The sequence below is a fragment of the Phoenix dactylifera genome, chromosome 1, assembly GCF_009389715.1.
Source record: "Phoenix dactylifera cultivar Barhee BC4 chromosome 1, palm_55x_up_171113_PBpolish2nd_filt_p, whole genome shotgun sequence".
NCBI classification, from domain to species: domain Eukaryota; kingdom Viridiplantae; phylum Streptophyta; class Magnoliopsida; order Arecales; family Arecaceae; genus Phoenix; species Phoenix dactylifera.
The window spans coordinates 3928972-3943055 of record NC_052392.1 but is presented as its reverse complement, the minus strand read 5'-3'; the positions used below and the strand labels follow the sequence as shown (position 1 = coordinate 3943055).

General features: G+C 41.1%; 2 protein-coding genes across 4 annotated transcripts; one reads left to right on the top strand and one right to left on the bottom strand.

The window, feature by feature from the left end:
- Nucleotides 1–991: 991 nt before the first annotated feature.
- Nucleotides 992–4562, top strand: LOC103721014 (receptor-like protein kinase ANXUR1). Its single transcript, XM_008811033.3, has 2 exons — nt 992–3230; nt 3421–4562. Exons 1-2 carry the CDS (start codon nt 1210–1212, stop codon nt 4286–4288), a joined length of 2889 nt encoding a protein of 962 aa, XP_008809255.2. The 5' UTR covers nt 992–1209; the 3' UTR covers nt 4289–4562.
- A 263-nt stretch (nt 4563–4825) lies between these two features.
- Nucleotides 4826–13154, bottom strand: LOC103721015 (solute carrier family 40 member 2, chloroplastic). Of its 3 annotated transcripts, none has more exons than XM_008811036.4 (14): nt 12760–13154; nt 11514–11733; nt 11322–11385; nt 10512–10636; nt 10356–10445; nt 10016–10195; nt 9853–9927; nt 8728–8829; nt 8531–8642; nt 8304–8450; nt 7640–7746; nt 7446–7559; nt 6951–7250; nt 4826–5199 (listed from the first exon to the last, which is right to left on the bottom strand). In XM_008811036.4, exons 1-13 carry the CDS (start codon nt 12912–12914, stop codon nt 6957–6959), a joined length of 1785 nt encoding a protein of 594 aa, XP_008809258.2. In that variant the 5' UTR covers nt 12915–13154; the 3' UTR covers nt 4826–5199; nt 6951–6956. The 3 variants fall into 3 exon arrangements, with proteins under 3 accessions (XP_008809258.2, XP_008809257.2, XP_017701652.2); XM_008811035.3 differs by lacking the exon at nt 4826–5199 and adding an exon at nt 5283–5614; XM_017846163.3 differs by lacking the exon at nt 4826–5199 and adding an exon at nt 5285–5614 and having other exon boundaries at nt 6930–7250.
- Between the last annotated feature and the right edge of the window lie 930 nt (nt 13155–14084).

The window sequence follows — 14084 nt, the reverse complement described above, 5'->3', positions numbered from 1 at the left end:
CAACCGTGAAGCAACACGCACAAATGTGCATGTATCACGCTCTTTTTCTTTTTGTCTGCCATTTTTTGTATTGTTGTATAGTTGGATTGGTCCACAAGCTCAGTAGTGAACCTAGTCTAACCAATAACCACTCCTTGGATGGTGCAAACTCTCCCTCGGTATCTACTTTCAAAAGAAAACCAATGTTGAACAAACTGCCATAAAGAGATCTTGCATTGCAGGATGTGGATAGAACACTACCAAGCCGAACATTAGAATAGTTTTCTGGACTCTCTCTGTTTCTCTCTCTGTGTGTATTTGTGTGTGTCATGGATATGAGGATTGTATGCCAAGGTCCCTTTCCTTCCCATTGGACTAGATATAGAACCCACCTCTGCCATACTGTTCTAAGATTTTCTTATCAATTTTTGATACCCTACTCAAAAAAATTGTACATGTTGGAATGGGGGAAAGGTGGTCAAATTATGTGTGGAGTGACTTGCTCGATCATAAGCAAACTATAAGAGGTAAGGTACTAGGCTTTAACAATAATAATAATGGTAGCCGTAACAAGTAACAATGATAGTACTTGTAATAGCAATAACTTTATTGATAATATTCAGCATCTTTCTCCTACTACCCCAGGTCGGGTGCCTTCAACCACGTGCTGGCGATGTGCTCACGTGCTTCGGGGCGATTCTTTTTTCTCCAACAGTTACCTTAGGTTATAATTTCATATAATAAAATATTAACATCATGTCTTCAATTTCCAAATTTTGAAGGTCCGAGTCAACTCAAATCCAACTTGAATTCCAACGAAACAATAGGCTTCCTTCAATCTAGGTAACCCAGAGTATAACCATTTAGATTATTTCTTAGGTTTGCTCTACCTAAACAAAACTGAACAACTTAATCATACTCGACCTGACCTAACTCGTCCCAGTCTACAATGCATTTAAACAAATTTAAAAAAACTTTTACCATTGAATTGATTCATATAACTATCATTTTGCCGAACCCAACTTACCCAAATTGGCACCACCCTAGCAAGATACAATGATTCAGGTACATTCAACTGAACACAACCTAGATTTTGGCTTCTTGGCTGTTGCCTTTTCTGCTTCCTAGTTCTCCAAACGACCATAACATCCCTTGAAACATTGGAGAACAGCCCAAATTTTGAACCAAATACCACACCATTGTTGCAAAGTCTGGCGTTCGGCCAAATGGATGCACAAACCGTTTTTTTTCCACGGTCTCTTGAATGAAGCATTTCTCGCCATTCAATACAAACCGAAGCCATCCGTTTTTCACTCTCCTCCCCTCAAATCTCTCAACGATCAAAGCACTGCAAACAAAAAGAAAAATAACCAACCAAAAAAAAAAAAAAAAAAAGCTCTCCCCTCTCCTCCATTCTCACCCAATCCATGGCTTAGTCCAATCCCAATTCCCAAAAAAGAGCCCTCGCCGGCGTACAGGAAAACTTTGACCCCCCATCGTTTCCTTGTTTTCCTGTACGCCATGAAATCCATGCACATTTCCTTGCTCGCTCTCTCCTCCTTCTCCCTCCTCCTCTCTGTTCTTTCCGCCCCGCTTCCGGACACCTACACTCCCACCGACTCCATCCTCCTGAACTGCGGCTCGTCCGCCGACGGCACCGACGCCGACAACCGGAAATGGGCCGCCGACAACGGCTCCAAACTCCGCCCCTCCGGCAATTCCGCCGCGGCGCAGGCCGCATTCCAGGATCCGTCCCTCCTGTCCCCGGTCCCTTACATGACCGCCCGGATCTTCACATCGGAGTCCACGTATAAGTTCGCCGTCTCCGACAAGGACCGCCATTGGATTCGCCTCCATTTCTATCCATCCACCTACAACAACCTCAACCCGGAGGATGCCTACTTCTCCGTCACCGTCTCCGGTGGGATCACTCTCCTCCGCAACTTCAGCGCGCACGTCACCGCTCAGGCACTGACGCAAGCCTACATTGTCAAAGAATTCTCGATCCCGCCTTCCTCCGATGGAGCTCTCAGCCTCACCTTCGCACCCTCCGACAAGCACCAGAACTCATACGCCTTCGTCAACGGAATCGAGATCATTTCGATGCCCGACATCTATTCCGAGCCTGCCGACTTGGTCGGCTTTTCCGATTCGACCGTGGATGTCGGCAGATCCGCGCTCGAAGTGATGTACAGATTGAATGTCGGTGGGCAGTACATTCCGGCGAGCAATGATTCCGGGCTTAGCCGGACTTGGTACGACGACTCGCCGTACATATACGGTGCGGGTTTCGGCATCACCTTCGCCGCTGAAAAGGATCTCCAGATCAAGTACCCGTCGGATGATTCGAAGTACATCGCTCCCCTCGATGTCTACCGGACGGCGAGGTCGATGGGGGCCGATAACGCCATCAACCTGAACTACAATCTCTCATGGGTCTTCCAAGTGGATGGGAACTTCACCTATGCCGTCAGGCTGCATTTCTGCGAGCTTCAATTGGACAAGCCCAATCAGAGGGTGTTTGATATATTTGTCGACAACCAGACGGCGACTGCCGCCGCCGACGTTCTCGCATGGACGTCGGAGAAGGGCGTGCCGGTTTACAAGGACTACGCTGTGGCCGTCGCCGGCGGACCTGGGGACAAGCAGCTGTGGGTGGCACTGCATCCCTCGGTGGCGTCCAAGCCTGAGTACTACGACTCCATCTTGAACGGCTTGGAGATTTTCAAATTGAGCAACGCAGGAAACCTGGCGGGGCCGAATCCGGAGCCGTCTCCGATGTCCAGGGCGAAAGGGGAGCAAGATCGTGAGTTCGGGAAGGACTCATCGACCAGGACCAAGATGATCGGCGGGGCGGCCGGCAGCGCTGCGGCGATCGGGGTGCTCGCCGCCATCTGCTTCGCCATGTATCAGCGCAAGAAGAGGATCGACGGGGGCGGCTCTACGGGCGGCTCAGGTTGGTTGCCACTCTACGGAAACTCTCACACATCGACGATCTCCGGAAAGAGCTATGCCTCGAGCCATCTGTCGACGATGGCGGCAGGCCTATGCCGGCATTTCTCATTCGCCGAGATCAAGCAAGCCACCAAGAACTTCGAGGAGTCGCTGGTCATCGGCGTCGGAGGGTTCGGGAAGGTCTACAAGGGAGTCATCGACGGGGGGCTGAAAGTGGCGGTCAAAAGATCGAACCCGTCGTCCGAGCAAGGCGTTCACGAGTTCCAGACCGAGATCGAGATGCTTTCGAAGCTCAGGCATGTTGCTATCACCCCTTATTCCAAAAGTTTAAGTTTATAAAATTAAAATTTTTAATAATACAATTAAAGAGTTCCGAGATAATGTTCAAACTCAGGACCTTTACTTTGACATCAAGTAAAAATCATCACTTATTCCAAAAAGTTAAGTTTATGAAAAATTTATCTATATATTTTATATTTTCTTAAGGCACAAGCATCTGGTCTCGCTCATTGGGTACTGCGAGGACGACGGCGAGATGATCCTGGTCTACGACTACATGGCTCATGGAACGCTAAGGGAGCACCTGTACAAGAGCGGCAAGCCTCCGCTCTCATGGCGGCAGAGGCTGGAGATTTGTATAGGATCTGCGAGGGGGCTGCACTACTTGCACACGGGAGCTAAGTATCCAATTATCCACAGGGATGTGAAGACGACCAACATTCTTTTAGACGAGAAGTGGGTCGCCAAGGTCTCGGATTTCGGGCTGTCGAAGACCGGGCCGACGATGAGTCAGACTCATGTCAGCACAGTGGTGAAAGGTAGCTTCGGGTACTTGGATCCTGAGTACTTCAGAAGGCAGCAGCTGACGGATAAGTCTGATGTCTACTCCTTTGGAGTGGTTCTCTTTGAGGTCTTATGTGCGAGGCCAGCACTGAATCCAAGCCTTCCAAGGGAGCAGGTGAGTCTCGCTGACTGGGCTTTGCACTGCAAGAAGAAGGGATTTCTCGAGGATATTATTGATCCAGTTCTTGAAGGAAAGATAGATCCAGAATGCTTGAAGAAGTTTGCAGATACAGCAGAGAAGTGCCTCTCTGATCAAGGTGTTGATAGGCCTACTATGGGGGATGTGTTGTGGAATCTAGAGTTTGCTCTTCAGTTACAAGAACATTATGAAGGAGGGAAACCGATGCCGACCGGAATCGGTGCAGACTGTAATTCAGTTACCAGCAGCAGCAGCTTCAATGGCGGCAGCCATACTGAAAGCCTTGGTGGAAGGAGCGGAGCGAGCGATGAATCTGATGGCCTAAATGACAGTGTAGTGTTCTCTCAGCTCATCAATCCAACAGGGCGGTAATATGTTTCCATTGTGTTTCTCCCAGCTCATGAATCCAGGGGGATGATAAGAATATGTCTATATAATGCTTGGATAAATCAAGATTTATCTTCGACCAGTTTATGTGGATGATTTTCCTGGGCGTATTAGAAAATCTTTGGTGGTTTGTATTTTCTTTTTGATACTTGTCCATTTTTTTCCTGCACTGTCAGGCTCTTGAAGCTGATAGCAACACGTATTTAATAGTATAAGCGAATTCAGACATTCCCATCTCAAGTCCTATTGGCATCTATTATTCATGCATACTCAGTAAAGTTCTCCCAAGTCTGTGTCTAATATTTTTTATCCTGTTTTACTTTTTAACACAATGTCTGTAACCTTGTGTTCTAAAGTTCGTCAGATTCTCATGAAGCATAATTAGTAGTTAGTTCATTGAAACATAATATTCCTACTAAGTACTGTAGCATCCCAAAGTGATTACAAACGATTACAGCTTATTGTTTCTTCATAACGCCATCAAAGGATGACAGCAATACCTCTTGAGTGGAAGGAAATATGTGGAAGAAACATAGCTGCATATATGTCACAGCTTTATGCTTTTGCATAATGCTGATGTATAGTTCTCATGCTACAAATTCAGTTCTGGATTTTTCACAATTTCTTGTAGTGCAGGTATAGAAGGTAGAGGCTGACTTCATGGTTACTTATCCCTCAAAGCTTCACGATAAAAAAAAAAAAAAAGAAAAAAAAAAGCAGCAAAATACAAATTCTCTTTCTGTTATGTTACAACTCCTGCATTGTGATTAGTATGAAAGCATTATGGAAGTCAGGTGCTCTGGAGAGAACAAAAATTTTCATGTGATTGGCTCTCTGTAATCGTCAAGGATAGGTTGGCTCGAAAGGGATCGCATGTGGATCAATGATTGGTCTACCTAAAAACATGAGGCACAAGCATGCCTTACAGAGAGCTTGTTCAAAACAGACTACTGTACAGATAAAGAATTTGAAACACACATCTGGTTCTGACAAAAGAATTATTTTTTGCATAGCATTTGTTTCCACAACTTTAGTTTACAAAAATGGTGATACATATAATTGTATGAAGACGACAATTTTTGAATTGGAGATCCAATTAAAATGTTGTGATATGCATGTAGGTTTGGTTTTACATCTATATTAGAAACTTTGGTGCGGTTAGAAACTTCCATAGCAACTGTGAGAACAACCACTGGAGTGATAGCTATCCATTTTAACTCCCCAGCTGAAGCAACAGCGGTTCTCAGATTAGCCTGACACACCTTTGGCATCATAGGCAACCTCTTGGTCAAATATCTAAAATCTGCCATTCTGCAAGCAGTGAGGCCACAAGCATCCATGAAGGTAGTCAACTTTTGGTAGTCATAAATATAAGTCAGAAAATGAATACTAGATCATCAAAGTATAAAAGCCGATAAAAAGGATTGCATCCCAAACTAAAATGACCCGTTTTGATGATTCCCAATGAGATAGCTACAAATGCATAATAATTTTGACACTAAGGCCCTTTTTGGATACCGGAGCAACTTATCAAGCAGTAACATATGCCCTAAACTATGTCTGAGAAAGGCAAGAGTTTGAAAGAAGGGGGGTGCTGGAGCAACTTTCTCAATGCATTCTAAGGGCGCCATTAGAATGAAAGAAACAGCAGAAATAAATCTTGCAGTTGCCACCGACTCGCTTCCTACAGTCTGTGGCCTCTTCATCCAATGGACCTCTGCTGCCAGCCAAACAAGCGTCAAAGATTCAACCTGTCTGGCACACCATTGGCGGGCTTCAGTGAAGCTCCTTCCAATAAAATGACATCCTCGGCCATTTCATCTCTCATTGCCACCATCTCCCCTCTTCCCTCATCTCTTCTACTTCCTTTTTCACTGGCCTGTACTTTTTTATCTTCTTCTCTACTTCTCTCTCTTATAATCTTTGATGTCAAATTCCAAAGGAAATCATGGGGTGGGTCACGTTGACCCTCCTCTGTTTTCTACATACATACATACTATGTATGTACGTATGTAATATTGGTGATTCCCAATGAGACAATGCATCTGCTTAGTAACTTAGATACTAAAAGATGGCCAGATTATCAAAGCTAAGTTGGATGACACAGCATGCTCATCAACTACGAGTTCCAAGAATCTTTATAAGCTATTAGTGATTTATAATGAGACAGTCACATGCATCTGCATAATAGCTTGGATACTGAAAGATGACCAGATTATCAGGGCTCTGCAGTTTTGCAGTTGGGTGACATTCATATCCTCTTTAACAAGTTACGAACATCGTCATAAGTTATTAACAAATAACCTCCTTTTGGTACTAACTTCGGCTGGAACATTTTTGAATGTAGAAATTTGGTAAGTTAAAACCAATCAACATGTCAGAAATATTTTGCAAGCATATTCTAATGGCATCAACAACTGCTACTTCTTAATGCATGGTGAAAGCCAACATCCCTTTTGTTGTTAATGGCAGCTTACCATTCTTAAATTTAAGAAGTAAGAGTTCCCTTAACATGAGTTTAACATCAATGCAAAAGAGAGCTTGGTGAGCTATATGCCAAGTCATTTTTTTTCAATAATCATGAATTAATACAAGTAAAAAGAGATAAAAGCTAACACAGCAATACCAAGAGCATGGAAGACTTTACTGTGCATTATGTCTGAGGATCAAAGGTGAAGAGTTTCCTATGCTCGTCTGTTGGATTAGCTACCCATTGACAGAACATCCATGCAGCCCCAGCTACCGAGGAAACAGAAAGCATGGCCAGAAAACCAAAATGGGAAACATCATTTGCGATTATAGCAACACCTAACATTACAAACTCGGCTAGGCTTGCAATTGAAACTTCCGTAGTCCCTATCAAATTTGCTTTGGCAGCAGGAATCCCAGTTTGAAGAATTTGTGTCCCTACAACATCATATGACATATGTCCCAGCCTTGATAATACCTGTAAAAAGATATAAAAATATTAAAATAAAATGACATTATCCTGGAAGATTTTAATTTAAGATAATTCAGGTGGTACTTTAAAAAATAAAAAAGAACACAAAAAATGTGATGGTTCTAGTCTATCGTTAAAAATGATGAAAAGTCTGCTTGTGGCAAAAACATCAAATACTGGAGAAAAGTTTGTGACGCTTACAATTAGAGAGAGGAAGATAAATAGTGGAGTTTGCTGGGAGATAGAACCAGTCCAATACATAACAACAGCTGCTGTTAGAAGTAAGGCTTGAAAAATTAATCCAGCTGCTCCAGCCTGTAAAATTAAGCTATTTGTTATTAATCAGCCTTGTTTGAAATCACAAATGACAGTATTTGGGGTGGGGTGGGAACAACCTTCAAAATGCCAAGCTTTTTCACTAGAGTAGCAGATATGCATGTTGCGGCAAAGCCCATGATGGAACATAATCCACTAAATCCACCAATAATAGATGGGTTTATCCCTGTTAGACATCAACAACATGAAAACAATGTGGTAAATATGAATTTTGGGTGAGAATTGAAACCAACCAGACTGATCCAACCTATAAAGATTTTGCTGGTCAAAGAACCAAAACAGGTATAAAAGACCAAATATAACATGAAGAAAATAATAGCAACAAGAATGCACATCCACCAATTTTTACCAAATCAATTCTACAAGAAAACATAACTAAGAAAACAATCCAAAGAATGCATGTACTGTCAACAGAATTCTGGTTTTAAAAACATAACTGGAACATGCTAAAATAGCTTTTGGTTAGAAGCAGGTCACTTTTTTACAGACAGTTACGATGACAACTGCTAGGAACCTGATCATCAAAAACTGAATCCTTGATATTCAACAATTCCAAGACAATACATGGAAAATGCACAGAAATTCAAGTATTTATTCTTACAAAAATCATCATGCATGAGAAATAGCGATTCCAATAAACAATGAGACATCAAATTATGATTAATGTCCAAGCCAGATTACAGCCAGAAGGACAAGACAGAATGATAAAAAGGGAAAATTTACCATGATGCGTTAGGAGTGCTGTCATAATAGCACCCGGTGCAAGAGCTATATTGAAATAAAGAAGCACATATGCAATACTTGCGGGAAGAACAGGCTGATGCTTATATTCCTTCCAGCCTTGTCTGATGGCATCCATTCCATTTTTCACTGAAAAGTTAAAGAGCATTAGAAATATGATCTCTAATTTTATTTTGGAAAAGCACACATTTTCGGTTAACTAGATTCACCTATCTTCCCAGCATCAGGCGGAGGTCTAGCTCTGTCAGACTTATCACTAGGATATCTAGAGCAATTAAGAACATCACCAGAAAACCTATTGACTAATTGCCCCAGTATAACCTGCAAGAATAAACGTGATGAATAGGAACCCAAGGATGCTATTATAGCATTGAAATATCACGCAAGAAAGCCAGAAAATATTTACCAGAACAGGCAGCGAGCATATCATTAAACAACAAGCAATCTTTAAGCAGCTCACAGGATTGTGCTTGGACAATAAAATGCCAAAAAGCGAAGCACCAGCTATCTGTAGGCATGCATATAAATGACATTATATATGAGGGATTAATCATCTAAGACAAATCTGCAGTTAACTATTTTGAATCTGGAGGACGGGAAATGACAGAAGGGAAGATATCAAATCAAGTACAAGTCAAATTACGAAAGAAACATTACAAAAAAAAATCAGCGCATGATATCAAATGCGATACCAAAATTTCATATGGTATTGTCTGTTGCCACCAGAATATTACAGGGAGGACCAGCCGGACAGAACATGAATAATTTTCTTTGAGAGGCCAATCCAGCAATTTATTTTGAGGAGTAACATATTTAAATAATAATATTTGGAAATGTGTGTCAATGGAAAGAAGCATGCATGGACAAGTTAAAGACACCACCATAATTACTAGCAGCATAATTAGCATTTCCTCACAGCATAAATGCCCCAAGCATGAGGAATATGCCACTAACTCAGAGATTCCTAAAAAAAATCCAATAAAGCCATTTATGCATGGAAGTCACCAAAACGAAAATCTTTTTTTCAGATTCATTTGTGAATAATTACCCAAAAAATTAAAAGCGGTACATTCTTGATATCTAAATACTAAATATATCTATTAAATAAAAGGTGAAGAAGACAGCAATAATTGGCGAACCTAGGAATTTCCAAAGAATAAACCAAACAAGTAACTTTATGTCAACTATTGTCACCATGCATCATGCAGCAAAATGATAAAAGATCAAACAAGCCAAGCATTTAAAGAATTAGCAAAACCATACAAATATTGGGCTTTTGCAGTTTACCATATAATAATTACATTGTAAAGGCAAATTTAATCTCTGCGAGTACAAAATGCATGGCAAAAGTCATAAGCCTCGATTCTTTTAAGTGTCTGAAGGCATTTTAAATATATAATGAGGTATGGCCATCGAACAAATATTTTCATAGAAATTGCATTTAGAGCTGAAAAGATCTATGGCAGGATGAGCCCTTGAAAAATATAACAGCATTGGTTTAACTAATTATAAGCAGCAGCGAATTTTTCACCTCAGAAAGAAGATCGATCCGACAAAGCATGGCATTTGCTTGGGCTAGCGCAACTGGCCTGTTTGTGCCTGCTAACTTCACAGAGAAACAGGGCATAACATAAACATAATTACAGCTAAAAATATTGATTTAGGCAGCAGCAAAGGTAAAAACATCTAATTACCAGCACAACCCAATCACGCTCCATGGAAACCCCTAATGCCAATCCTGCAAGCCTTTCTACTGCCCCAGCTACTACCAGTACAATAAACCAAGGTTGGAGAAGCACAGCAGACGTAGTAATGCGGCGTGTGGTGGTGAGAGCATATATGATCATTGCAGCTGACAATAACTGAGCAGCTGTCTGACAGAATGAGGTTGTTAACAAACACATTATCCTTGCGAGGAACCATAAACAGTGGCTCAACATTAACAAAAAATTATAACTAAGCGCATGTAATTTATGGAAGCTCGCTAACCTAAAGGCATGAGATACAAGAATATTTAGAAGGAAATTAGCATACCTGGAAAAAATTTAAACTGAGATATGCTGGAACTCTAGGAAAATGATCCATAAGTTTGCCAACCATTGGAGCCCCGATGAAGATTGAAAGCTGTGTATCATGAAATTTGTAACCACCTTCTTTTCAAAATTCAAATAAGTTAAATGACTTGTATACCTTTGTGAAGAAACCCACAACAGCCACAGGCAACAAACTTGGATGAAGAATTGCAACAGAAGCAGGCCAAGCAAAGTTCCACAGTTGTTCCACCAAATTTCCAACCAAGCAGCTAGCATACAAAGCTGAAACGACCCTTTATATATTACAAGAATGTTGTACAAAAGATGCCATATGGCATGACTAGAACACTTACAAGTCATGTATATCTATGATGATAAAAGTTAATATTAGGTGAGCTAGAGGGGAAAATAAGAACATTTACTATAGTGCACTTAGGAAATGTTCATTGCATAGAGAGTTGTACACTTGTACTTTATTATGTTTCAGCTATAACTATATATATGCATATGATGTTTAGAAACTTAGCTGTGAAATTTACTAAAAGAGGATATTTCACCCTTTTTTCCTTGGCCTTCCATATGGCTGCTCCTAGGGTGGCAGTGAAGAGTGGTACATCTGGATCTGGTATTAACTTCTGCTACAAGTTAATACCAGATATACCACCCATCACTGCTGCCTAGGAACAGCCGAACAGAAGGCCAAAGAAATTCTAAAACTAATATTAAATAGATGCCAAGGTTGGTCATGATTAAATGAATTTTTGCCAATTCCTGACTTTAAATCTTCTCAAGAAAATTAAAAGTGATTTTAGATAGATGCTGAGGTATTGGTTATGAACTTATAATTAAATGATTTTTCACTATTTCTCAATATATCTTTCCAGAATAAAAGTAGTAGGGAAGGGGCTTATAGCCAATAAAAAATATAACAATAACATAAGTTACTTTAACTGAAAATTTTTCCTACCATATAAAGCTGCAGGGTGAGCTGGAGTGGCTGCTAGTGTTTCCTGTTCCCTTTCAGACAAAACCTGAGGAGTGAAATTTTAAATATGAATGAATTGTGTTAAGCTACTGACTAGCAAATCACATCAGCTAAATGTGCTCTGATTTTTTAGAAAAGATGTAATTAATGTGAATATAAATAAGAACACCATACCGGCAATGTTTTAAAATGGGATTTTACATGGGTCTCTTCCGTTGCTAATAAGGGCTTGGAATCAAGAATATCTGGTGCGACATGTATATATGGAATGGTGCAACCTGATGGAAGGGATGGAAGGCATCGAAGGTCTTCTGAGACCTCATCCTCAGTTGCCGCATTTTCAAAATCGATGTCAACATTCGTGATAGAGCACTTTGAAATGAAGTTGCCCAACCTGGTAAAAAACTCCAGAGATGTCCATCAAATGCTCTGAAATCATATGTTATTGCAACAAGGATACAGAACAACATCAGACATGTTCAGACAGATGTACGATACATCAATAAGGTGCTAATCATTATTTTCTAGAAATTAAATCCAAGAGACATTCAGGTAGAAAATGTCAAATCCACAAATATGTAAAAAAATAAAAGAGATTTTTATTTTATTTTAGAATGGCCTCCCTGTTCCATATAATAGCCTGACTGGTGAAAAGAGTGCACTCGATCCCTTTCTTGCCAAAAACATCTTTCTACTCTCTCTTTATCTCAACTTCATTCTCTATACGATAATCTCCTCTCATCCTATTTCAGCCACTCGAATCAAAACTCTTTTCTTTCCCCTTATCTTCTTCTTTATCTACTATTCCTCCTGCTCTACCAATTTATTACAGTTCTATATATTCTTGCTTACAAACTCATCTAAGAAAACATTCAATAAATTGATAGTTCTTTCCCAAATTTTAGATAATTCTTTCCAACTTTCCAACTACTTGTCCAATTCTTGATCCATGAAAGTAGAACTATCCATGGGCTAATGTATTGGAAATTATTATGACACAACAGCAGCTACATCAACGTTTAAATCAAAATAAGGAGGCAAGCTTCCAAACGATCCGTCAGGGTCAGGCCTTATACATGGAACTGGGAACTGGGAAATGAATGCTGAAACATTTCAAAGTAAGTCAAGAAAGCCTATAAATAAATACAATGACGGATTATAGAACTTCACTTGATCACAAGCACCTTGACGCCCAATCAGAGTGGCCTCCATACTATCCAAAAACAAAAATCTAATAACTTTACAGTTCCACCGAATTTGGAGCATAAACCATGGTTGGATATGCATTAATCCTGTACAAGAACTAGTTCCACATAATACCCCAACCCCGAACCCAAAAAATAAAAATAAAAATAAAAGATTTTTCCAGCTCAAAACTATAAAACAATCGGAAACCATCGATTCGATGACAGAGACTCACCTGCAAATCGAGCACCCGGGGGGCCTCGGCCTCAGCCGTCGGAGGGACATAAGCCGGCGGCGAGGCTGAGCTCCAGAAGAGAGGAAGGAGGGGCGCGGCGAACGCGGCGGCAGAGCAGAAGTAGAGCATGAGGAGGACAGGATAACCAACCCCATGGGAACTTGAGGAACCTGGGATCGCCGCCGTGCTCGTCTTCTTCCTGCCTACTCATGCAGCCCTCGCCGGCGAGCAGTGGCCACGGTATCCACACTTGTTCCACTCCCACCTAGGTTTAGGGTTTCGTTCTTCCCCTCTCTGAGATCTCTCCTTCGATCTACCCTCATCTAATCGCAAGCAAGAGAGAATGAGGCGCCAACGGAGATGCCGAGAAGGCCCAACCGCCCAAGACTGGTATAGGATACCTTCCGTGCCCTCGGAGCATTTTAATCCGTCAGATAATGATCAGACGGTTGACATTTTGGAAGTTCTTTGGAAACTTGATCACGCTAATGCTGTGTGGCGCGGCCAAAGAGATTTACGGTGTGAACGCATAGACATTGTATGCGGATAAATCGTGTCCACCTATATATTACGTCCCGTAAGGGCAACGCTGTCTCTTATTAATTAACGGATGAGACAGCGTGTCGCATATAAAATGTTATGCGCCGGGACGAAAAAATGGTTGTCCGTGCGTGCACGGGGAGGAGGGTTGGGGTACGCGTTGCCGTTCTCGAGTCCAGGAGTTTGGCGAGCCGAGATGGTTGGTCGGATTCGGTGTTCCCTGTGTGAGATTTTAGCTTGAGGTAGTCCGCGAGATGGAACAAAATAATATTAGAGACATACAACTACAAATTTAGCCTATTTACATTTAGAAGTTTAAAAACTGTCCATTAGCTACCAAAAGTTTAAATTCGTGAAGATTCGAGGACTGCCCTTATTTTAGCATAAATTAAAAATAAGTGCTTTGAGATCCATGTAGATAGATAAATAATAAAAGATGGAATGCTTTGAGATTTGTATAAGTATATGGATGATAAAATATATGGTGTTTTGAGATTTGTGCAAGTGGATTGATGAAAAAAGATGAAGCGCTTTGAAATCTATGCAAGTAGAAGAATAATAAATAATGGAGCGCTTTCAGATCTTTGCAGGCAAATGAATGACAGAGGACATAGCACTTTGAGATATGGAAAAATATTGGATGATGAAGGATAGAGTGTTTTGAGATTCGTGCATATGGATAGGTAATAGAGGATGGAGCACTTTGATATCTATGTAGGAATATGGATGATAGAGGATGAAGAGATTCAAGATTTATATAGATAAATGAATGTGTAATAACCCAA